The 26,832-nt window shown below is 38.2% G+C and overlaps 1 protein-coding gene across 2 annotated transcripts in view; it reads left to right on the forward strand.

Moving 5' to 3' along the window:
• The window catches only part of Mast4 (microtubule associated serine/threonine kinase family member 4), a 355,411-nt gene that overhangs the window by 298,605 nt on the left and 29,974 nt on the right, over nt 1-26,832 (forward strand). For both annotated transcript variants that reach the window (XM_013015896.1, XM_013015897.1), the window contains 8 exons: nt 2,692-2,824; nt 6,799-6,866; nt 9,221-9,306; nt 15,764-15,972; nt 17,813-17,951; nt 19,415-19,547; nt 20,616-20,781; nt 22,616-22,717. In XM_013015896.1, the coding sequence (XP_012871350.1) occupies nt 2,692-2,824; nt 6,799-6,866; nt 9,221-9,306; nt 15,764-15,972; nt 17,813-17,951; nt 19,415-19,547; nt 20,616-20,781; nt 22,616-22,717 (1,036 nt within the window). The remainder of the gene's footprint in view (nt 1-2,691; nt 2,825-6,798; nt 6,867-9,220; nt 9,307-15,763; nt 15,973-17,812; nt 17,952-19,414; nt 19,548-20,615; nt 20,782-22,615; nt 22,718-26,832) is intronic.

Here is a 26,832-nt window from a genome sequence, read left to right on the forward strand (position 1 = left end):
CTGTATACTAGGAACAGATCTTGTCTTCAAAGAGGAAATGCATTTTTTTATAGTAATCACTCAGCAACAGATAAGAGAAGTAAAAGTATTGACAGGAACAAGTGGACTCTAAAGTAGCTTTGGAAATGTTTATATTCAGTATAGTTTAGAGATCAGATTAAACTGGAGTGTCAAGAATGTTAAAGGATGTTTCCTTAAGCTTTTATTTTATGCCAGCAGTTCCCAGGTTTGTCCTGTCAGTCCTGGGAAGTGTCTTTTCAGAACTCTGAGTGATTAGATTATACTGGCTGGGCCTGATTTCATTTGCAGTACGCTTTTTAATGTGACCCTGAGACATTCTTTTTTTGCACTCAAGCCCAGAGTTCAAGCCCCACTACCGGTGGTGGGGCTTTTTTTTTTTTTTGTTGGTGGTGGGGCTTGAACTGTGGGCCTGGGTGCTGTCCCTGCGCTCTACAGCTCAAAGTGAGCTCTCTACTGCTTGAGCCACAGCGCCACTTCCTGACCCTTAGAAATTCTTGAGTAATTATCAGATGAAACACAGATTCAAGGGTTTGGGTATTTAACTCAGTGAAAGAGCATTTGCTTGGTCAGTGCAAGGCCCTGAGTTCAGTCCTTAGCTCTGTGAGAGGGGAATTAAGATTTGAAAGGTGGTTATTCTGGACATTAATCAAAACAGGAAAAACCCTAGAAGGAAGAGGGTTTTAGGAACTGAACCTTGAAATCAGCAACTGTGCTTTAAATCTCTGTACACAATTGTTTACAATATATTAATCGATGACCAACAAAAAAAATATATAGGAAAAATTTATTATGAAAGTAATATAGAGGTCATTGACAGCTTCAACTTAGTACTTTAAAAAATCTTTGCGTAATGTAAGTATGAATAATAATACTTAGAGTTAAAAATATGGTAGCATTAAAGGTTTTCTTTCTAATAGTTTTAGACATCTATATCTGGTAAAATTCCTACAAACCTTTAAGTAAATGTAGTTTAATATTATGCTTAATTATATAGAGAGAGACACTGAATCTTTTAAGTAAAATTCTCAGATTTCAAAATTTTTGTTATCAGACCCACAGCCTTGGATTCAATTTTTAGCACTACTCCCCAACTCTAAAAAACATTAAATTGAAAAAATGAAGCTTCAGATCTAGCAGAGCAAGTAATAAATACATAGTTATAGTCCTAGATGTTCAGGAGGAGGAGGTGAATGAAGATAATTGATCCTAGGAGTCCAAGGTCAACCAGGGCAGCAGAGTACTGGGCCACATAAACCATTAAAAGAATATCTGCTCTTTTCCAATGAAATCCAGATCTTCAGTGGAGCATAAATAGTATCTCAAATATTACCTTACAAGGTAACTAGAAGCAATCATTATCTTTAGGTTACCCCATTGAATGAGTATATTGGCTTAGAATATGAACAGACTTCAAATAGAAGTGAAAGTTACATACACTTTTTTTAAAGCTACATCTCCATGTTGTTTTGAGTTACATTTCTTTTATGGCAAGAGATGTTGAACATTACTTCATGTGTCCGTTAGCCATTCCTATTTCTCCTGAGAAGTGTTTCTTTAAGCTTTAGCCCATTTATTAATTGGATTTTTTTTTGCGGGGGGAACGGTATTCATTTTTTGAGCTGGCTCAAGAAAATATGATATATCTGATACACACATATGCAATAGAATTCTATGCTTTCATCAGAAAGAATAATAATGCACCATTTGTAAGGAAATGGAAAGACTTGGAAAAATTATTTTAAGGGAAGTAAGCCAGACCCAAAGAAACATAGGTTGCTTGGTATCCCTCATTTGTAGTAATTAGAATGTGCCTGTAAGTCTACAAGTAAACACACTGGATGGTAAAAGACAAAATATTACACTTGGACAAGATAAATTAAACATTCACAGAGTGAGACCAAAGGAGGATATTCTTAGGAGAGGATCATAAAGGCTCAGTAGCTGTGTACATATAATCATATAAAATGATGTTTATTGACATGAACCCCAAAAAATTGAAACAAGAGGTTTTTGGAGGTTGTTTTTTGTGAGTTTTTTGTCGTTATTGCCTTTTGTTTTTGTGTTTTTTTTTGTTTTCTCCTTTGTTGATGTTTTTGATTTCTGTGCCTTTTGTCTCGTATGTAAGTTTATTTGATTTGGGGAGGGGAAGGGGAACCACACAAATGGTGGGACAAAGGGTGAACAAATGCAGCAGTGATACTCACTAGACACTGTACCACTTGTCAGGGAGAGGGAGTCAGGAGAGAAAATTCTGGGAGAAAATGAGGGAAGTGGTGACACTATTCTAAAAGAAATTTATTCAGGGGCTGGGAAGGAGGCTCAGGGGTAGAATGCTTGCCTTGCATTCATGAGGCCCTGGGTTTGATTTCTCACCCACCACATAAACAAAAAAAGCTGAAGTGGCATTGTGGCTCAAGTGTAGAGCACTCACTTTGAGCTGAAGAGTTAAGGGCCAGCACCTAGGCCCAGAACTCAGGCCTCACGACTGACCAAAAAAAAAAAAAATGTATTCATTACCTGTCTTATGTAACTGTAACCCTTCTGCATATCACCTTTACAATCAAAACAAATAAATAAGCTATATCAATAGTAATATTATAAATGAGATTTATGTAACAATCTCAGACCATTTTGGCTCAAAGCATTCTGTCTCTGTTTGTCTTCTGCCAGGAATTTGATCCTGAAGAATTTTACTATCTATTGGAAGCAGCAGAAGGCCATGCAAAAGAAGGTCAGGGCATCAAAACTGACATTCCCAGGTACATCATCAGCCAGCTGGGGCTCAATAAGGACCCTTTGGAAGGTAAGAACTTCTATTCTGTGTCCTCTAGAAGACTTTAGTAGCAAGTCTTTGTTTTTCCTATTTAGGCTCTCTATTGAAATGCTTCTTCTTGGAGAGCATCTAGTCCTGAGGAAAATGCGCCTGTTCCAGTTTTGGTTACCTGGAGAAGGGGCCAGGCCTTGATAGCTTAGAGGCTTGTGAGCCAGACTATCCTGGAGAATTTGGTTTTCAGTCTTCTCTAAAGACTTTTTCGCTGGCATAGCTAGATTGAACTCTTTTTGAGAGTAATTTTTATTTCAAAAATGATGCTGAAGAAATTAATTATCATTCCTTTAAAATTGGCATTTATATTTAATTGGGGTGTAATGCAATTGATGGTAGATTGCCTTAAATCTGAGTACAGTAGTGGTAGGTATGTATAGTTTTGCTTTTATGTCTCAAGACAGTCTAAAGGAATGGTAGCACACATGAGAGACAATAATAGAAAAGATTGCGTCTCTTAAGGCTTATCAAAGGATTTTTTGAATCAAATAAAAACAAGATAGCTTTCTATTGAGTACAGAGAATAGAAAACATTCTGTTAGTGATTTTTTTTCTTAAAAACCTAGTATGAGTAATGTCCCCACCTTTTCCTGTTCATTGTAGTTCGAGATTGTTACTTGTAAACCTTAGTATTATACACTGCCTAAAAAGGCTCATAAACAATCATCGACTCCTCATTCAAAATAGTCTTCCTGGTTCATCAAATTGAATTTGAACAGCGTTTATCCTGCTCCATTGTGCATGATGAAAGTAAATATGGGCACAGAATTTTTTTTTCCCATCTAAAGCCAGGGAGCCTGCTGCTTTCTGCCCTGCTCTCTCCTGTGCTTCCTGCTTTGTTTGCTGTTGTGGCCATACTATCTTTGCTTCCAGTGAAATGATGCATGCATTACTGAGAGATAATTCCAGATAAATTCATACTGTACTGAAAGCAATACCACAACAGATTCATCACTTATCAGAGACTGGTGGCTGCTTTTCTGAAAAGTTCCCTGGAGAGAGATTTTTCCCCCCATGGCTTTTAAATTACCATCTTTACCTTTGTGAATCATGAGTCTTCAGAAATGGTTTAAATCAATGAAATAAAAAAGGGCAGATGTTTAATGGTATTTAGATGAGTTTTTAAAAATCTCTTCAGGCATTACAAAATGATGCCTTAGCTTCCTGCTTCAAAAGCTGACTCTCGGTTCCTTCCCATTACTACCCACTGTTTACAAATAATATGTATTTCCCAGATAATAGTTATTTAGCAGAAATTCTATTTAAAACAGAACCCTCTTTTAATTTATTTTTTATGAAAATAATTGGAGTGAGGGGAGGCTGTCAAGGCAGATTACCCTGACTCTTCACGCCAGTGTGGTTAAGGCTGGGTCAGCTCTTCTCAGTTTTCCTCCCTGGCAGTAAATACTACTGTAGCTGATCTTTGGTATGTGAATAGTCCCAGGCCCATTTATGTCCCTTAACAGAGGCCTTAAAAACTTGTAAGGGTCCCTGGCATGTTCCAAATTTGGTTATAAAAATTTATCACTAGGAGTTGCTTTTTAAAAAGCTCGTGAGATTTAATTTTTTTAGTTCTGTCTGAGGATAGTTTTTAATCTGCTTGTTCTCATTTACAGTATGACTTCCTCAGGCAATTTAATCAATTTCTCTATGCTATTGGCATCCAAGCTAACATATCTGTAGCTGGTCCTTTGATGAGTGAGAGTTCTGGAGCTGTGTCATGGATTTAAACAAACAATTCATGGCCCTCTTTACCCTCAGGTCCTTCCAAATCAAATTTATGGCAATCACATTGTCATTGCTTAATGTGTTAACTGTTATTTCTATTTTTAAACAATATTAAATACTACCTCTTTTCTGGAGATTCCTTCAATCCAAATATGCTTTAGTTTGTCTCTGTGTCTGTACATCATTTGAATGACACCAAGAAAGTATAGAGTTTAAACTAAGGTTATTTTTATCCTGGCATTTTCCCAACTGAGAACACTAGAGTCCATCTCCAGATATTTTTTGTCTAGAATGTACCAATTTTTACTTTAAATGTATTTTAGCTTCATAAGCCTTATGAATAATCACTAGCTAAAAATTATAGTTATATTTATAAAAATACAAACATGAAATAAAAACCTAAGAAATGATTATAGACTCTATAAAAATATGTATCTAAAACTATCACTTTTTATTACACAGGTCCACTTTTTTATAAAATTAGAAAATACCTGTAGGAAAAAAATTTATTCTAGCTACACAGGGGACTGAGATCAGTGCGTTAATTAGACTTAGCCATTTACTTACATAAACTTAAGGATGCATTCCAACTTGAGCTGGGCAATTATATGCCTTTGTCATTTTTAACTACACCACCAGGGTAGTGCTTAAGCTGATGTCAAGCATGTGGCATGCAGCCCAGAATTGATTACTTTGTACTATATAATTAATAATAAATAACAACCATTATTTAATAAACACTTAATTTTTGTTAGTTAACATGCTAAGAGCTTCATTGCATTATGCTTCAATGCATTATGATGCATTGTACTAATAAAAAAGTTCTAAGAGATAACTAATATTGTTTCCATTTTGCTGGGGAAGAGCCTAAAAATTAGACAGTGGCCTTAATCAAATCTTTTCATCTCCAAACCCTTCTGAACCAATCACCATTACCACTTCTAACAAACTGCAAATTCTCCTTATACTTGATAGCATTTCTCTTAGAAGATGCAAAGGAAAGAAACAATAGATGCTCACTGCAACACAAAAATTATTTCCAAGATGTAGCCAGTGCCTTTTTGTTGTCCATCAAATCCTGAAGAGATTTGCATCTTTTGTTTTTTGGGGAGGGCGGGTATTTTTTATTTTTGGTGCCCGTCCTTGGGCTTGAACTCAGGGCTTGTATACTGTCCCTAGCTTCTTTTGTTCAAGGTTAACAGTCTACCACTTGAGCCACAGCTCCACTTCCAGTTTTTCTTTTTACTTTTTCTTTTCTTTTTGTAATTTGTTGGTGAGAAGAGTATCATCACCTTTCCTGCCTGGGTTGGCCTTGAACCATCACCCTCAGATGTCAGTCCCCTGCGTAGCTAGAATTACAGGCGTGATCCACTGGCACCTGACTTGGAAAGACTTGTATATTTTTATATCATTTTAAACAGAGCAAGTAACCCTTTTTCCTCTGTCCAGCTGTTCATAAGAAATGGTAAGGAGTGAACACTGATCAAGATGCATTGTACTCATAACTGCTTTATTGAATGGCAACTCCTTTGTACGACTAAAGATCATAAAAATATTTTTTTAATTTAATTTATATATTTTTTATTTTTTTATAATATATATATTTTTATTGTGAAAATACTGTACAGAGGGGTTACAATTACATGGGCAAGATAATGAGTACATTTCTTATCAAGCATTGTAGCCTCTTCCTTTGTTTACCCTTCCCATCCCTTCCCAGCCTCCCCCTCCCCGCCCCCCCCACCAAAGTTGTAAGGTTCATTTTTGACATGACAACTTGTACTTCTCATTGTTGCAACGGGTCCACCTGTATCCTTATTTAAACGACTTGTTTTTCCCCTTCCCCTCCACAAATTATACCGACATCAAATACAGTGAAAGCAGGGGTTATACTGTGGGGGAGGGACATACAAAGCAACAAAGAAATAATCTTATAAATGCGTTAGAAACAAATGCATGAAAGAAAAAAAAACATTTAAATACATATCTTAGGGTTCAAAAATATTTTTTTTCATAAAAATATTTTCAAAAAATAAAAAGAAATGGAATTCCAGGATAGGGTATGTGGTGAGCAAGTGCACGTGACCAGCTGCCACTGGTTCTTGCTATGTTTAGATACAGTTTTCCTATGGCTATATTAGAGTAAAGAGCACATTCTTCTTGTCAAATTGCAGTTATTTCTTAAACTGTACTTGGCTTTTTGTTTTCTTTGTTTTTATACCTAGAAATGGCTCAGTTGGGAAACTATGATAGTGGCACAGCAGAAACACCAGAGACGGATGAATCAGTGAGTGTGAGTATCTTTCCCCATGAAATATGCTGTTGGTTTTTGTGTTTTATTAACATCTGGAGATTTTTGAGTGCGTTAATTACTTTCTTCACCAAATATTTATTGTCTTCTTCTGTATGCCAGGCACTAGGCAAACAATGTTTGTGTCTACCTTCTACAAAAAGCCTAATTTTACAAAAAAGAAATCATGTGCAAAAAACAAAAACAAACCCTAGAATAACAAGTATGAATAAAATCTACAAAGCAAAAAAGACTATGCACTGCTGGAATATACCATAAGGAGATGTGCTTTAGTCTGGCCAGTCACAAAAAAAATTCCCTGGGGCCATGGCTCTTGAGATGCAAGACATGGTTAAGATGCCAAGGGACCAAGGAACACTGAAGACACAAGGGACATCTGTGGGCTAAAAGCAGGGGAGACCACAGAGATGGAAAGCTCTTGGCAGAACCCTTCCCACACACATGCACACAAGTCCCTGTTGCCCCTGTGTGTAGTTGCTTTTAAGATAAGCAACAACAGGAAGCAACCCAGCTTTGGAACAGTGTCCATGTATATGAGAAAGGATGGACTAAAAAAGAAGATGCTCCAATCAGAGCCATGACTTGAAGAAAAGAAGTCAACTGGGGTACAGCAGGGTGCTTGTGGGAAAGTCAGTTAAGTGGCAGTTGCAGGGACACCAGTCAGAGGTTTGGTTGGGGAACACTCTTGTAAATAGCTAACCCTAGCAGAGAAATCAGGAAGGAGCAGGCTAGGGATGATCAGGAAACCTGGAACATCTGTATAATCATAGGGGTGGGAATTGGGAAAGAGATTCTTCTGGATTCAGATTGCTTGGATTTAAAAACTGGCTTCACCTCTTACTAGGTGTGCAGGGTGTAGGGAAATGATTCTCCTGTGCTTCAATTTCCCCATCAGTACAACAGTTATAAGAGATTATGAAATATTAAATGAGATAATTCCATGTAAAATGGATAAGAGAGTATCTTGGTGGTTAGAAGCTGTACTAAGCAATTGATGGTTGTCCTGTTAATTTTATTGTAGTAACTATCAAAACTTTAAATGTGTTGAGACAGAAGTTTCTTGGAAGCATCAGGGTAGCACTATCAAACTGGTACTTGTCTTTCTGTCTGCTGTCTTCTGGCACTCCGCTCTGAAGAGTTCATGGTGAAGATTTGAGGGGAGAGTTGATGGGACAAGAGGACTCATAGAGGGCTGGGAAGGTAGTTCAGTGTTAGAGTGCTTGCCTTGCATGCATGAGGCCCTGGGTTCAAGTCTCAGCATCACATAAGCAGAAAAAGCCAGAAGTAGCGCTGTGGCTCAAGTGGTAGAGTGCTAGCCTTGAGTTGAAGAGCTGAGGGACAGCACCCAGGCTCAGAGTTCAGGCCCATGACTGACCAAAAAAAAAAAAAAAAAAAGAGGACTCAGAGAACCTTACTGCCCAACTCCAGGAAAGACAAATCATAGAGGTAGTAGCTGGACAAGTCATTAGTTCCAGCCTTGAACTATTTGCTGTGATGAAGCCATAGCAGTTGATGATGACATTTTTGCCCCTGTGCAGAGGTCAAGAGAAAAGATAAGAGAGAGGGGGCTATATATGTTGAGGGGATCAAATATCCCCAAGATCAGTTTGTGTTAACTGTATAGACTTCAAAGTCACCAAGACCAAGGGAGAATCCAAGCAGAGAGCAAGGTTTGAAGTTGGGTACCCAGGTCTTCCAAAAATGAGCAGGATGATGGCCCGCAGTGGCAGTCCTTAGAGGGAAGGATGGCACCCAACTCTATAATGTTCTTCCACAACATAGGAAAGGCATTCTGGACCCTACAAAGAGTCTGTTTACACTGTCTCCCTGCTGTGATAAAAGGCTTGAGAGAATTGTACTAAAAGCACTGGGTTTATTTGCCATCCTTTGAGCAAGGCTTTTTAGAGAGCTGTCATTTAAAACTTTGAGATCTAAATCAGGCTAAGATTTCAAGTAGTGAGGGAAAGAAAGGCAGAAGGTTTGTCATCTACCACCTTTTGTGAATAAGAAAATATGCTGAAGAATAAAATAGACATGCTTATAGTTGGGGACAGAGAAGTTGAATCTATTACCAAACTAGGAGGAAGCTAAGTTGAGGAGTATACAGAGTGGAAATAAAACCAGGACTTTCCAGTTTCCTCCCTGCCATTGTCTTTGCTTAAATGCAGCCAAGCTGGAATCACAAGAAACATTGGCTTAAGCACTGCTGTGGCACTTTGAGTTGGCCCTGGGTTCTTTTAGCTAGAATTCTGTATTAAAGGACATGACATCCATTCAAGTATTAAAATGATTTTCTCAAATGCTAGACTTATTTTTAACTTTGTTTTCTTTCCAAGAGTTCCAATACTTCCCTGAAACTGCGAAGGAAACCTCGAGAAAGTGATTTTGAAACAATTAAATTGATTAGCAATGGAGCCTATGGGTGAGTTAATTGAAGAGAAGCTCTCTGTTATATTTTAACACACCCGAGTAATATGTTTATTCTGCACATTCATCTTTTGCCAAATAGATGCCAGGCAGGGACTTCCCTTTTCAGATCCCTGTTCCCTTTCCTCAGTGCGGCTGATATACAGTCAGAATCACTTCTTACTGAATATCCAACTGCAAAAATAGCAAGTGGCCCAGCAGTTGTTTTAGAAGGTTGGAAAGAAGGTTTTATAAAACAAAGGAAAAATAGTTCTGTATTTCTGTTTGCATTTATTCATTCTGCCATGCTGGGTTTAGACTCTTGGGAGAGGAATTATACATATGATATATTACATAAAGCTATATCTATACACGTACACATATATAGTTTCATCGATAGAATTGCTACTTGAGCACTACCTTGTATTTCCTATCTGATCACTAGTCAGCCTTATGAGAAAACTATTTAAAATAAGGCTGTTGGAAAATTTATCATGATATGTTCTGTTAATCCTTACGTTACACCAAGATTTACTAAATTGAGCCTAATCTTATAATCTAATCAAATTAGTAGTCCTCCTCCCTTGATCCCATTTTTTTTTCTTTAAGGAAGAGATTTATTTTCTAGATTGACATAAAACAACCAAATAATACATTTTAGGCTCCTAGGAAGTAACAAATTATCACTTTCCTTTCTTTTTCCTTTATTATGGTACCATTACATAATATACAACATAAGCATTATTTTTCAGGGTATTTTCATTGAGATATTATTGTCTGTATTTGTGGGATTAATTGTAATTCTTCATTACATGTAATATGAAAAAATAAGGATAATTGCCATTTCTATCCCTTTCAACATTTATCATTACTCTGTGCTGGGAATCTTTGAATTCCCCTCTTTTAGTGGCTTGATCTGTTTTTATAGACACACAATTACCTTCTCAGGGCACAGCATAAATAGCAACAAGATCTTTTTGAGTTACTAGTAAATACTGTGGGAAGGCAGTGAATGCACAGTCTAGGGCTTAATCCATTATAGACAGCCTAAGAATCCTAGCCTAATTAATCCATTATAGACAGCCTAAGAATCCTAGCCTAATTAAGTATTAATCCCTCTTCCATCTGTATGTGGAAAGCAATAAATAATCCCAGAGACATTTATTGCCATTTACGACACATTCGAACAGATGAGGTAAAGTGATTTTTGTTGTGCCACAAGGGATATTTCTCCTTGCTAGTTTTTCACCTCTAATATTTTCCACACCATTAACTTAGTGAAGAACTTAAATATTTGTGAGTCCTTTCTATGCTTCACTGATTTGTTTGCAGGACTATGTCAGATGGCATATTTCTTGATGTGGCTCATAAATACTTTCTTGGTGTTACATTTTTCACAACATTTTCTTTCCTTTAAGGACCTCACAGGAAGTTTTCTACATAAAAATAGTGTTTAAGCATCCAGGTGTTCTTAGGTTTTGCCTATTTATTAATATTTCACGTTTTTTTTGTTCTTTTGGAGATGGCTTGAGGAATTCTTTGTATATTAAATGGAAGAATTGAATGGGCTGGTGGATTGAAGCATTGCTTAATTCTACTGGCAGTGGAAATCTAGAAAAAGATGATCTGGGAATCACCACTTTCATAAAACTTGGGCATTTATCTTAGCAGTATTTGGAGTTCTAATTGGTTGAGTAAACTCATTTGTAGTGCAGTTAAAGCACTGTAGAGTAGATGAGGTATATCACACTTTGGGGAACAGTTGGGAATATACAAGAAGTTAAACAAGCTGTGAATCAGTAAACACCCAGGATGTAGGCCAAGTCATTAATGGTTTCACAAGCTGCCAGTCGGAGCCTCTGCTATCAGTCAAGACTCTTTTTTTTTCTTCTCCCTTGCTCTACTCAGATTTAATCTCTCATTACATTTCTGACAGATTTCCTCTCTATTTTAATTATTTTTAATTTGAAATTTGAATGGAGGTACCTCTATCCATTTATGCAGCTATAATGCTGATTGCAGGCTGGCTGAATAAATGGATCTCTAGATGCATAGTGGAGCTTGGTTGTAGAAAATGTGTAGGGCATCAGTGTATCCTTGTTTCATTACTCACATCAAAGGCTTAGAAAGAAGGATTTTGGTGACTTCGCAAACTTTAATGATGCTGCTTCTCACTTTCTAATTAAGAAGGGCTTCTATTTGTCCTGCTGAAACACAGAGTGTAGTGACTTTCTCTTCTTACTTGGTGGCCATTCTTGTGAAAAGGATGATTTAATTTCTTAACCAGGCCCTTGTGGCTCACACCTATAATTCAGGAAGCTGCAATCTGAGAATCTTTATTCAAAGTCAGCCTGGGCACATAAGTCAGGGAGATGCTTATGTCCAGTTAACCAGCAGAAAGCCAGAAATAGAGTATGGTTCAAGTGGAAGAGCTCTCGTCTTGAGCAAAAGAGCCAATTGAGAGAGCAAAGCTCTGAGTACCAGGGCGGAGGAAGCACATTTAATTCCAATTTCTTTCTCTGTTTAACATGGTTCTGACTATTAACTAAAAGAGAGTTGAGGCATTTCTTTATGCCTACTATATATTACTTTGTAGAAGGCTGATTGTCATGTCAAGTACTGTGCTGCCTCCTTGTCTGTCTCTTCACTCACAAGACGTCTGAATGGTAGTTCATATCACTTGTGTACAGGAAGGACAGCTCAAAGACATGGTGACAGATCCTCTGATTTTAAGCAATATTTACCTTTTGCTGTAACTAATATTGTTTAAAACTCCTTTTCTCCTTTGTGCTAGTACTAGGGCTTGCACTCTGTGCCCCACAGTCTCACTTGGCTCTTTCCCTCATGGTTTATGCTCTACCCCTTGAGCCACACCTCCAGTTTCTCCATTTTTGCTGGTTAATTCGAGACAGAGTCTCTCAGGCTTTTCTGACCAATTCTCAGCCTTATGAGTGGCTTGGATTATAGGCCAGGGCCACTGGTACCACCTGGCCTTTAAAGCTTTTTGCCATCTGAATTGGGATATAGAGGCCCTTCCCTTTTGTTGCTCTGATAATCCCAGCATGAGGGAGGCTGAGAAAAGAGGATAGCAAGTTTTAGTACTTGAGATACTTTTCACAGAAAGAATAAAATTGACTCCAGAATAAAATCACTAACTCGAAGACGCACAGCACCTTCCCCACACACTTTCTCTACTTTATAAACTCCATGTACATTATTCAAGAGACCCCTGAGTGCAAGCTGACATCTGCTCTTTCCTCACATGCTTCCTGTTGCCTTTCCTCTCCGCTTTCCTTTGACACACATCTCCTTGCTCCTATATGCAGCTCCACCAGCCCAGAATCCTATATTTGGCTCTCACAGCCTTATACAACTTACACACGTTAGAGCCACACGCCAAATAGGGCAGAATCACTGGGCTCTAGGTTTTGTTAACTTCAGAATCCACTTCTCCCCATCCTTCCACACCTCATTCTTGCCTGGGAAGAGTGTACAAGCTCCTCTGGCTCACAGAGAACACGTCCCTGGGTACCCTTTAACTGTATGTCACCTCGCACCCTGGGGTTTTCATGATTCGCAGGAAGATTGCCAGAGGTAGAGACAGACACAGTCTTTTCCAACTAAGTAAGCCCTGGGGCCAGAAAGCTGAGAAACAGAGGCCATGTCAGTCCAGTGTAGCATTAGGATATCCGGAATTTTATATTCTGCTCAACAGTGCCAATTGCCTTTTTCTTGCTCTTTCTTGCTCTTTTTCAATTTCTCCTGCTCTCTGCTGACTTTAGTAATTTTAGATCATCAACTTATAGAAAAGTAGGACAGGTATCTGTAAAAGAGAACCATCATAGTAAACAAATTCTAGCATGAAGAATAATACTTGAAAAGCAAAATACAAATGTAAGAAACCAAGAACATAAAGCAAACCATGGGTTGGGATATAGCATGGAAATAGAATGTCTGCCTAGAATGAATGAAGGCCTGAGTATGATCCCTAGGACCACAAAAACAAACAACCACAACACCAATAAAACTCTAAAAACTCTCTTGAATTTCTAATTATGAAGTTTAGATTACTTCTACAACTTTATCAAGATAGACCCATCTGTCCTGAGTCAGGGATTTCTCAAGCTACTACAAGACAAATTTCAATTACTTTAGGTCAGTTTTCCTAAGGATTAGCTGATTATTTTAAATACACCATAGTGTGGAAAAATAAAAAACTCAAACCAAAATTTTAGATACTAAAAATCTGAGATATAGATGGAATCTTTTTTTTTTTTTAACACTGTGCTACTAAGATCCTTATTACAGATGCTGGTCAGATTGAACTTAAAGCTACATTTCTTTTATTCTTTTATAAAATTCTGCAGAATTCTGTTCTTCTTCTACCTTCTATGGTTCCTGGAGCAATTATTTATGTAAGAAATGGTGGTGGCTCATGCCTATAATCCTAGCTGTTCAGGAGGTTGAAATCTTAGGATTGTGGTTTGAAGCCACTTGGGGCAAGAAAGTTCATGATGACTCTTAAACTCCAATTAACTACCAAAAAGCCAGAAGAGGAACTGTGGCTTAAGTGTATAGTATAAGGAAAGAGAAGGAAAGGAAAGGGGAGGGGAGGTAGGAAGGGAGTGTAGAAAAGGGGAAGGGATGCTTGGCTGAAAAATCCATTTGCCACCTTGTGATAGTCTAAGTGTGAATGCCAATATATTTGCTTAGACATTGAAGGGTCCTTGGCACTGAGCTTAAGATAAAATGTTTGAGGGAAGAGTTGGAAAGGAGGTTGCATGAAAACTGACTTCTAGGTAGGTCATTATAAAAAAATAAAGATGCTTTCCTTTCAGCATTTTGAGTTCTCAATTTTATTTCAAAATGATAGGTTCCCTTTTCAGAACCCACTCTTGGTGACAGTTACTTGTTTACCAACGCTCATTCCAGGGATTGCCAAGTTGTTTTCTGTCCTCTTTTGGTATATTCTGCTAGCATTATCTGATTAGAAGCAGCTTAAGTGACTTTGGATTTCTGATTTTATCCAACCAGTAATAGGGAAAACAAAAATAGAGTAAAAGCTTTTAATCTGATACAGAAAGAATTATTAATTGGTTAAGAAAAAAATCAGTGTAGGAAAGGATTAAAATATATACTTAAAACATTAAAATTTGACCTACATATGTGTTTATTGGTCTTTCAATGTAAGGCCTTTGAAGACAGCCAGTATAAGCCTCCCATAAAATACATTGTTTCTGTTTTCCCGTTTTAGCTTCTTTAAAGGTAAAATAAATACTTGAAGCAGTCTGACTGTAGGAATCTAGGATTATATGATTTTTTAAAATTATCCCCACTAAACCCCTTAGGAATTTCATTCAGTCATTCACATCTTTGAAACTTTCTGAAACATTCCTTTAGTTTTCTTATAAACAAAACTTCTCATTTTCAAATGGATGATTCAGTACGATATGGTTTGAATATTTACTTAAGTTCATTAATTTTGCTATCAACCATGCCTCAAGGGGTCTGGTGTCTTGCTCTAGAAAGTATCTGGATAAGTTTTAGGCTGAGATAAAATGGTCATCCCACAATACAGTTGCTTGACACCTTTGCCTGGGGTTGGAGGGAACAGAAATGCAGCTACAAGGTTGTCTCCTTTTCTGTTGAGACTATATTTCCTCTTGGAACAAGCACAGGGATATACACTGAGGCCCACAGGAGGAAATGCATTACCTTTTGTTGCTCATGTAAGGGCTCAGATACTCTCATTTACCTACCAATTTCATAGGAAGGAGATTACTCTCCATTGGATAACACATACTCTTAAGAAGCTATGGTCCCATCTGCAGACATTGAGTAACATTGAGAAATGTATTGCTTTAGTCAGTCAAGAAGAAGTAGAGCTGTGGCTTAAGGGGTAGAAGGCCAGCTTTATACGACAACAAAAAAAGACAATCGAGCACATGGGTCTGGGTTCAAGGCCCAATTTCTACACATGTGCACACAAATACAGAGTTAACTTGTCTCCTTTTTCCGCAGTGAAGATGAGTTTGAACTCCAGGTCTGGGTGCTGTCCAGGCTTTTTTTACTCAAGGCTAGTGCTCTACTACTTTGAGCCACAACACCACTTTCTGGTAGTTAATTGGAGATAAGAGTCTCACAGACTTTCCTGCCCAGGCTGGCATCAAATGACAGTCCTCAGCTCTCTGCCTTCTGAGTAGCTGGGATTACAGGCATGAACCACCGGGGCCAGGTGAATTTGATACTTTATATGTGACCTTTATGGAAAGATTTTTTATTTTCTTTTTACTTAAGTTAGCTAAAAGACTTTAGCCTGTTATAGGCTGTTTCTAATTGCCAGTGTATCTCTTGCAAACTGAATTCCAGCTTTGTAAAACCTGAGAAACACTGTGCATCTCATGGCTACTGTAACCCCGAACACCCTTACCTTCTGTCTTCCCAAAAATCCTAATACTTGTGCTCCTTTTCAGGGCAGTCTACTTTGTCCGGCATAAGGAATCTCGGCAGAGATTTGCCATGAAGAAGATTAATAAACAGAACCTCATCCTTCGAAACCAGATCCAGCAGGCCTTTGTGGAACGAGACATCCTGACTTTTGCAGAAAACCCCTTTGTGGTCAGCATGTATTGCTCCTTTGAAACAAGGCGCCATTTGTGCATGGTCATGGAATATGTAGAAGGTAAGTCTGGCTGGGACATGGGGAACATGATACCTATACCCAGAAATCCCTCACTCAGCTGTGTTGTTCAAGCTGTCTGTGTCTGTGCCATATAATGGCTCTCTCCATGTAGGAACTGAAGCCAGGCAATGAGATGGCTGTATTCCCAGTCATTATCTTTGGATAATTGCTGGTAAAGTGCCTACTCTACTATAACAAAGGGAAAATTAGTGCTAGATGGGAACAGGTTGTTTTTCTTTTTTAATAGCTTTTAATCCTAACTACCTTCCTAAAAATGACCATTAACATTGAAATATAAGCTATAGGATTTTTCCTACTTACATCTTGTATCACAAAACACATTCATTATAACCAGTCTTATTAAAAATGAATTAAAATATAACCTTTTCAATCTATTCTGTGAAATTAAAAATGAATTATAGGAAAGGAAAAACATTCTGGAAATCCAGACAGTCTTTCTGATTTTTAGGGGCTCCTTGTTCTATTTTTCCTATTCCTCCTCCTCCTCCTCTCTCCTCTTCTTCTCTCTCTCACTGTCTCTCCCTCCACCTCCTCTTTCTTTGTCTTGCTCCATAGCCCAGACTGAGTTAAAATTCTAGAACTTCTGGTGTCTCCCAAATGCTGGGATTACACGCATGTACCACAGTCCCACCAGAGTGCTAGGATCACAGGTGTGAACTTCCAACACTTAGCTTTTCTTGCTTTTTTTTTTTCAAAGTGGTTCATGCTGTCCACTTCAAATACTCCCAGGAATCTCATTTCTATCTTTTTTCCCCATTAAATTTCAGAGACATTAAGTGGCTATGACTTGCTGACATAAAGTGTATAGATAAATACAGAAAGAGAGAGAGAGAGAGTTTGGCTAAAGCCAAAGAAATTCCTGAGCATCCAGTTTAAGCTCTTGTCATTTTTTGCACACAATTTCAAAACTATAAAATGCAAGCAAAGAATAATATTCTTTAGTTCAAGTTTTTAACTGCAGCTGAGTAAAGTAAACAGAGGAAGGGAGGCTTGCTGGGTACTCACCTAATTTGCATTCATAGTTCTTTTTACCACATCAACACCTGGTTATTGTGGTCATTTTAACAGCAATAATAAACAGTTAACATGTTTGATATGTGTTGGTCTATTATATCTTAAATTCTTTACATATATTAATTAATGAACCCTCACAATAATCCTGTAAATGAGGACATCATTGCTATGATGGTACAGATGACACAGTCAGGATGGCCAAGACAAGTTTGCCTACAAGCTCTCTGTCTGAGACATATTTACAATTCAAGCTCAGGCAGATTAATTCCAGAATCCATGGTTGTTGTTTTTTAACTGTTGTTGTTGTTTTAGTGGTGGTGGGGCTTGAACTCAGCCTCGACACTATGCCTGAGCTTCTTTGTGCTCAAGGCTGTTGCTCTACCAATTGAGCCAAAGCACCACCGCTGCTGTTTTGAATGATTAATTGGAGGTAAGAGTCTCATGGGGACTTTTCTGCCCAGTTCCACTTTGATCTCAGACTCTTGGGTAGCAAGGATTGCAGGCATGAGCCACTGGCACCCTGCTAAGAATCCATGTTTTATGGCTTTTCAATTGTTACTGTCATCCAAAAAGGACACTCATGGTTCTTGAATCCAGTTTCATTTCAGAGCCCAACCTACTGTGATGATTACAACATCTTAAATCTTTATTTTCTCTCCACTGTGCCTTAATTGGAAATATAATTACTCAACACAGTCTTCACTTATGAATAAAAGCAATATTGCAATTCTGCAATCTAAACTGCTGGTCTTCATGAATCCTGCTTGGCACTGCACTTACTAAGTCTTTATCCTTTGTTTTCTAGGGGGAGACTGTGCTACTTTAATGAAAAACATGGGTCCTCTTCCAGTTGATATGGCCAGGATGTACTTTGCTGAGACAGTCTTGGCCTTGGAATATCTGCATAACTATGGAATTGTACACAGGGATTTGAAACCGGACAAGTATGTACATTGGGGAAACATAAGTCTTCTTTCTCAAGATACCAAATATTTTCTTTTTATGAGAGCTTTTCTTTTCTGTCAATCATGGGGCTTGAACTCTGGTTGTGAGCACTGTTCCTCAGCTCTTCAGTTAGTTCAAGGCTAGTGCTTTACCACTTGAGCCATAGTGCCACTTCTGTTTTTTTCCGGTGGTTTATTGGAGATAAGAGTTTCATGGCTTTTCCTGCCCGGGCTGGCTTTGAACTGTGATCCTCAGATCTCAGTCTCCTGAGTAGCTAGGAATACAGGTGTGAGCCACTGGCACCTGGCAAAAGATTTTCTCTTAATGTCATTCATACTTAAGAAAAATCTTCTACAATGTTCCAAACAGTATATGTGGTTATTTTTATATACGTCTTTAAAGGCTACAATGTTTTGGAATAAGAAATTATGAGAAATAGGAGAAAATGATGACTATAGTTAATTTTTTAGGAAAATACATACTTTTATGTGAACTTTTGACTAACAGCATAGAAGTCTACCTCTTTCTGGGTAGTTCCTATATTTGATATCATACTGACCTAGTCCTTCCCGATTTCAAGATAATGTACGTGATGTAATACTGTGTTTTTCTCACACCATTTATCAATTTTTAATTCATGTGGAGTTTATTTTGGTGTCTGATTTGATATACAAAGATAACATTTTCCCAAAGTGATTAGCTATTCATTTTGATACCAATTATGAAATATTTCAGACTTTCTCTACTAAGGTGAGATACCTCTTAAATCATTACACTACAAAAACCTTAAATGTGTTACAAATTTTATGATAAAAGGGACTCGTACTCATTTCAGAAAATTTGGAAAGTTCAATGAAAACAGAAGAAAAATTCCATCTGAAACACTGATTTCTTCCTAGTAGCTTTTCAAATCTCTAGTCCTATCATTATTCTAAATTGCTACGACCCTATAGCTGCTATTAAAAATTTCATTCCTTGACTTAACATGAAACATTTAGGGTATATCCAAATGCAACGTATTCGCATGTAAAAGAAATACAGGCTTTTGGAGGGTTGTTTTTTGTTTGTTTTCTTTTGTTTTTGTCCATGTCCTTTATCTGTGTCTCATTTGAATCCAAGATGAATGGCTTATCTTAACTACTGACTTAGGAGATGGTAGCCCTTTTCTATTTCCTCATTCTGAAAATGGGAAAGGAGTTAGAGTTTCATACCTGAATTTTTCTAAGAGTTTCAGTTGCGTGATGCTCTAGGAAAGATCAGCTGAGACAGCCCTCCCATGTGACTTATACTCAGCCTTTGACATCTTTGTGTGACTTCCTCTCCTTCTAGTCTGGATTTTGTCATAAAGCTGATACCAATATACGTAATAAGTCTTTCAAACTGACGAGGGGAGAAGGGAGCCTAAAATAAATAGAAGCAGCTTCAAAGTGATTGTCGTTCTCCGTGTCCTTCTGCTCCACAGCTTGTTGGTTACCTCCATGGGGCACATCAAGCTGACAGATTTTGGCTTATCTAAGGTGGGACTGATGAGCATGACTACCAATCTTTATGAGGGTCATATTGAGAAGGATGCGCGAGAGTTCCTGGATAAACAGGTAGGCTAAGATGCCGTTCCGCTCTACAGAGAAATAAAAAGGAATTCAGAAGTGACTTGTGTAGGCCATCTTCACATTAGTACCAGTGGGTTAGATGTCTGTATAAGCCTTACATTTAATAAAGTACAGATTGCTCCCATTTGTCTCCCTGGGCTTCTTTGAACTGTCCATTCCCTCTGCATTCCTCCCCTAGCATTATAGTCTATTAGCAAGACAAACGATCTAATTGCACACAAGTGAGAGTATGAGAGAGACAAATGGAAAACTGTTTTTATAAGGAATCCAGGAGTCTCAGTAGAGTACTTGTGAAACTCATGATGCATTGTACAATCACGGATGCTAAAATCTGAGCCATGGCCCATTTCCCTTTAAGCATGCCTCATTACCATGTGCCCGCAATCTGTTCATTGTAAAGTTACTTAAGGTAAACACATCTCCACTGTCCTGCCTTTGTGAAATAACCAGTGCGAGAATTGGTTTCCTCATATAAATATCTCCAGTAGTGACTGATTAAAAGTGTGCTATTGCTTTAAATTGAAGAATTATAAATACCTTTACTATTATAAACTAGGTAAAACTACCTAGATTCTTAGTTTGAAACTGAACATAACCAGAAATTTAACACTGAATCAATAATTTTCCTTGGTCTTATAATTGCTTGTATGTAGTGAGTGTGTTTGTGTGTGTGTGTTTGTGCACTAACATACATGTGCCTACTGGGAATCGGGGCTTAAACTCAGGGTCTGGGCCCTATTCCTTAGCTTTTTCCTGGTGGTAGAGCTGATGCTTTACCACTTGAACCACAACTCCACTTCTGGATTTTTGGAAGTCAGAAGAGTCTCATGGACTTCTCTGTTTTCACTGGCTTTGAATGGCTATCCTCAGAGCTCAGCTTCCTGAGTAGCTAGGATTATGGCACCCACCTTTTAATTGCTAGTGTTAAGATCATTTTCACATGATTCCATAAAGTTGAACAGGTTTTCTCTAGGCAAAATAATTGGGTTTAGTCATCTTGATCTTAGTTCATTTCTAGTATTCCAGTTGTTCTAATAATGCAATCATCTTTAGGTTTGTGGCACACCTGAATATATTGCTCCAGAAGTGATCCTGAGACAAGGCTATGGGAAGCCAGTAGACTGGTGGGCCATGGGAATTATCCTCTATGAATTTCTAGTTGGATGCGTACCATTCTTTGGGGACACCCCCGAAGAGCTATTTGGACAAGTCATCAGTGGTAAGTATCATCAAGAGTTAATATTGAAGCTACTAGTTCAGAGCAGCTATTTTATATAAATCTGTTGAGAATCACAGTTTTTACTGCTATTATGTTAACCTTTATCAAACAGTTGAGCCAACAAATTAAAGAACTCACTCATGATAGCCCATAACTGACTTTCACAATCTCAAGGGTCATATGTGTTAAAAACTGATCTGAGGAAATTTTGTTAGCGTGGAATTGGGAAGTGTGCTGGCTATGGGTCCAACTTTTATCGTGTACTATTTTTTTTCTTTTTTGCAAAAGAAATTGGTATGGGATTTACAAATGATTTAATTGTCATCTAGTTTTCCTTCCTATAATAGGAAAATTGCACCAGGGAAAAAAAGGTTAATGTGGGAAACAGTTATATAAATGGGAAGAATGGCTAATGGCACACTGAAGAAATTAACAAAAAAATGTAATAAACCCTATAACAAATGTCTTCCAAATAATAAATAATGAGAATGGGAAGGAAGCAAATTGAATCCACAGATTGTTAATGATTTCATTGGTAGTTGTTATGGTATAATGTTATTTCTGTAACAGCTGTTCATCTTTCATTTAAAATTCAATAACCTTTAGATCTTAACCTGCAAGCTGACCCTTACTGTTGTTATGGGGCTTGTGGCAAAGCTAAATGATAATTAAATAGTATCCATCACTATCTTACCTGCTGATTTTGTCAATTTCCCCAAAGCAAAGCTGAACAAGGCTTCTTTTCCTGAAGTTGGTCAGATAGCCCTAACATGTCCATCAACTACTTCTGGTCCCTTCTGGTCTGTATTTCCAGAGTCCACAATGGAACACAGAAAAAAATCATTGTGCTTATGCTTGAGCCCCTTAATCATTATGTTACTTTCTAACATTCACTTTGAAAGCCAAGCATATTTGTAAACTTTAACAAAGTAGATTTGTGAGTCGCCTGCAGTGAGTAACCGGTTTATACAATATCTGCGCTTTTTATGGATTTATAACTAGGCTGCTTTCTCACATACCAAGGCCTGAATGGCAAGGGGAATCAACTGTTTAATTAACACAAGCAGCAAATGCTGGCTTTGTTCTGGATGCCTTACGGCTCTGATGCATATTCATGTTTTATTTTCCAAATCAGATTTAAACTGCAGCAGAGGAAGCTAGAGGCAGGCACACACGGAAATAACTCATGTTTTTATTGCATTTATTACATACAAGCATGCACACCTATCTTTAGGCAAAATCTCTTTTAGAGTAAACACATATTCTAATATCTATGACAGAGTTTATATACTCCCATTATTATGATGACTTGGGTATGTCTCTTCTTTTTTAGTCTTAGCATTCTAGCCTTTCCTTTGACTTTAGAAGGTTTTTGTTATTGTTGTTGTTGTTTTCTTTTTTTGGACAAAATAAGTTTTTGTTTCCTGGAGCTGAGGAACTCAGTGGCCACAGCAAAATGAGACAGAAAAATTTCACTCTTAGATGATCCCTCATAGGCAGGCAACTGAACACAGGTGTTTACTTTCTGTTCTATTAAATCTTCTTAATAAACAGAAGGGGCGACTTGTTGGGAGCCAATTCTGCCCACAGAAATATAAATCAGAAAAGTGAAAACATAATTCTTATTAAAATATTTCCTCCCTACCCTGTGCAGAGCCATACTATTTCTGTTCTATTAAATTAACACTACTCTGGCCTGGCTGTACATTCAAGTCCAGTAAAGGTCTTAACATGCAGAATCTGGTTTCATAAGCCAGGTTAGGCTCAGGCTGTAGACAGGGACCTGGACCACCCTTCGAGCAATACAATTATAAACGACTTTTCTTCTTTCTAGATGAAATCAATTGGCCTGAAAAGGATGAGGCCCCCCCACCGGATGCCCAGGATCTGATTACTTTGCTGCTCAGGCAGAATCCCCTGGAGAGGCTGGGAACAGGTCAGAGCACAGGCATCGTGATTTGTTTCCCCCCAATATGCCAGATATAATGTCTTCTGGAACAATCTGGGGCATTGTTTGTGTTTTGTTTTTTGCATAGGCAACATCTGTTAGTTGATGTAGGACATAACAGCAACACATTAGAGCAATATTATTTGGATTGTGTTTTTTTTGTTTTTGTTGTCTCAGAGTAGCATAGACCCTACGAGGGCTACTGTTTGTTTTTGTATTTTGCAAAACAGACATTCTTCACTTGCTTTAATAAATAAATCCCAAGAATATATGCAATTCTTCTGTCTTGAAAAACATACATCTTAACTAACATGACAGTGATGCTCAAATAAGTGGTGCACTTTTCCTTTTGTTTTTAATATGTTCCATAAGGATTTAACCCAGCATGTTATTATCCACAGGCTTTGAAACAGGTTATCAGTACTCAAACTAATTACTAGAAATGATAGCCTGGGGTTGAACTATGCTATCCTATCACAGTGATCAGTACTGTGACCCTAGAAAGACTATTAAACACCACTGCCTTTCAAGATGAAGGATTAGGAGATTCATTTCTTATGGGTTATTTTTCTTGACTATTTTATGTTTTCTTTTCTTGCATAGATTTTGGATAGACAGATTAGAGATCCCAGGATACCTGAGTATATGAATTTATCTCAGGCTCCATTATTTTTCTCAGTGAAAATTGTTGATTGTAAAGATGATCTACTCTCTAAACGGTCTCATGCTATCCCATTTAAGTAGAAATATCAGGAAAAATACTTAATAATTTCTTCCTACACTTTTTCCAACATAAAATCCCTTTATGACAGTTCCAAACAACTATTATTTTTCCCATTCACCCACAGATCCTTGTTGGGGGTTCTGTTGCTACTTAGTATGGACTGATGTATTCCTAGAATTGACAACAATACTTAAGAACAGGAACTGCCAAACTCTTCTACAGGCCAAATCTGGCCTATTATCTGTTTTTACTAAAACACAGTGACATTATTTATTTAGTATTACACCTGAATGCAGAGCTGATTAGTCAAGAGAATTCAAGAAGATTTAAAAATGAAGGGTTAGCCAGGTGATGTTTGAGCCAAACCTCATACTGGAATCCCCATGCCTCTCCATTCTTTCAGTGGTAGGTGGACCTTTACTGAGTCATTGTAAATCAAGATTGAGGACACAAACTGGATCAGATGGTCTGAGTTATCAGCTCTATGGCCATGTGGTAGGTTTCTTCATGCATAAAAAGGAACCTTTATTTTTTTATTTTATTTTTTTGGGGGGAGGGGTCTGGTCGTGGGGCCTGAACTCTAGCCTGGGCGCTGTCCCTCAGCTCTTCAGCTCAAGGCTAGCGCTCTACCACTTGAGCCACAGCGCCACTTCTGGCTTTTTTCTTTTTGCTTATGTGGTACTAAGGAATCGAACCCAGGGCCTCATGCATGCCAGGCAAGAGCTCTGCCACTGAGCCACCTTCCCAGCCCTAAAAAGGAACCTTTAGAAATAGCATCTCTGTGGGGTACTGGTGGCTCATGCCTGTAATCCTAGCTACTCCAGAGTTTGAGATCTGTTCCAAGCCAGCCTGGGCAGGAAAGTCCATGAGACTCTTATCTCCAATTCTCTACCCCCTAAAAAACCAGAAGTAGAATTTTGACTTAAGTGGTAGAGTGTTAATCTTGAGCAAAGGAGCTCAGTAACAATGTCCAGCCCCAGAGTTCAAGGCCCAGGACTGACACCAAAAGCAAAAATAAAAACCGAAAAAGGAAAAAAGCATCTTATAGGATTATTGTGAGGATACAAAGAGGTTATCTAGGTATGGTTCTTTTTTTTTCTTTTTTTTTTTTATTGTAAAGATACTATACAGAGGGTTACAGTTACATGAGTGAGGTAAGGAGTATACTTCCTCTTGAACATTGTTACCCCCTCCATTGTTTTCCCCCTACCATCCCCTCCCTCCCTCCCTTCCCCGAGGTTCTTTTTTTTTTTTTTTTTGATTGTGAGTAAGTGATTACATAATTTCCGGAAATTCACAGTATTGTGGAATAATGATGCTCATTTAAAGTCACAGTTCATTCTAACTTTCCTGGAGCAAATTGTCTATCACAGTCTGTAATATATAACGGTGCTCACATGTTATATACCATATATGTGATCAGCAGCATGGGGATATTTAGTAGTGGTTCAACCAGATGAATGGGAGTTCTTTGTTTCTTAAGTCCTGTTAGCTTTGTCATATCACCTAACATTTTGGATTTAGCATCCACTTATCAGGGAGACCATGTACCGTTTGTCTCTTCATTCTTGGCTTACCTCGCTCAACATGATTCCTTCTAGCTCCATCCATTTCCCTGCAAATGCCATTATTTTGTCATTTCTAATGGCTGCATAATATTCCATTGTGTATAGATACCACAATTTTTGGATCCATTCATCTGTGGTGGGGCATCTAGGTAGTTTCCATATCCTAGCTATTGTGAACAGAGCTGCAATAAACATGGAGGTGCTAGGTATGGTTCTTGGAGCCAGGTGTGGTGCCTATGATGCCATTTTGAATTTTCTGCATTTCAAAAAAAGAAATCTCACCTTTTGGGGGACATAATCAGATACTAGCATAGTGGTGGTACCACTACCTTCCATCTGACTGAACCTCTTTATGTTGCCTCACCACTGTTTGCTTTTACACTTGCCTGGAATGATAAGCAAACTTGATATTTCCTGTCCTCCGTGCCCTGCAGTCAGATCGGCTTTTGATCAACAGATTCAAGTAGCTGTCAAAGAATTTGTGTCAAGATTGTATATGGGGCAGACTTTGAAGGAGTGATTTTTTACTCACTGGAGCCAAAAATGAGAAGCAGTGGCATTTGAAGATTGCCCTGTGATAATACAAAAATCTATTTAGATATTCTGTTCAGCTGACCCAGAGAAAGGGCCTCCTAAGATCTGACTAAAAGTATATTTGGTTGGACACACCCTTTCTGAAGGAGACTCAGAAACCTTCATCCTTCACTGTTCAAATGCCAGTTTGGAGAGGTTTTCTACATGCTGTTCTACCCCTTTCCCTCCTCTAAGAATACTCAGATTCCCTATTAGGCTTAACAAGACAGAGCCTGGATGGTGGTCAGCATTCCCATGTTTATGTATCATATGCTGCAAGTTATTTCTCTGCACATTTTCTTGTTGACTGCTACATTCAGCCTTTTCAGGCTTTGACAGCTTGAGGAACAAACCCCCTAGCAGAAGTCCAAAAGAGACATTTAAAAGACCCTGCTGAAGCTCTTAACATTGTCAAGAAGTATCTGCCAAACAAGCAAGTCCAACATGACAGCTCCCAATAGGACCCAGAGAATGAGGCTGAGGCTCCTGCAGCCCTGCCAGGCTGCTTCCAGTGACAGTATTTCATATTTAACGCATATTTAGTGGGCAAAATAATGCACCGTGAAAATGTGTGAATGCACATTTGCCCCAAGAGACTAGAGAGGCTGAGAAAAATGGTGTGAAGATCATAATGGATGTTTAAGAAACTTCCATGGAAAGAGAAAACTCAAGGGGGAAAAAACATTAGTGCCAAAACATAGCTTGCAATTTGGGGACTTTGTCCTACTTGAACTATACTCTTGAATTTACAGAGTGGCAGCCTAGCCCACTGGAACTTAAAGCTGCTCAGTTGTGACTGTTACCAGGATCCCCAGTGGTGGAGTCCTGAGTAATCTCTTCCTTGTCCTTAGCCTCAGCTTCCTTGTCTATGAAGATGGCATGTTACCTACCTGTCAAGATTATCGTAAGGAGTAAATGCAGAAATATACACAAAGAGCCTGGTGTGGTGGCACACATCTATAATCCCAGCTACATGAAATGAAGAGATCAGCCAACCTGGGAAAAGCTAATGAGACCCTATCTCAAAAAACAAAATATAAAGCCAAAGGACTGGTGATAAGACTTAAAGGATACCATGCTTGCCTAGCATGTGTGAGGCCCTAGGTTCAATCCCCAGTATCACCCCCCACCCCTACAAAAGTCCTAACAGTTTCTAGCTTTTGAACCTTGTACATCATAGGAGCTCAAGATATACTCCACATCCTTTTCTTTCCCACCTCTTTTCTCCATGGTGAATT

Source organism: Dipodomys ordii, unplaced genomic scaffold (assembly GCF_000151885.1).
Source record: "Dipodomys ordii isolate 6190 unplaced genomic scaffold, Dord_2.0 Scaffold28, whole genome shotgun sequence".
NCBI classification, from domain to species: domain Eukaryota; kingdom Metazoa; phylum Chordata; class Mammalia; order Rodentia; family Heteromyidae; genus Dipodomys; species Dipodomys ordii.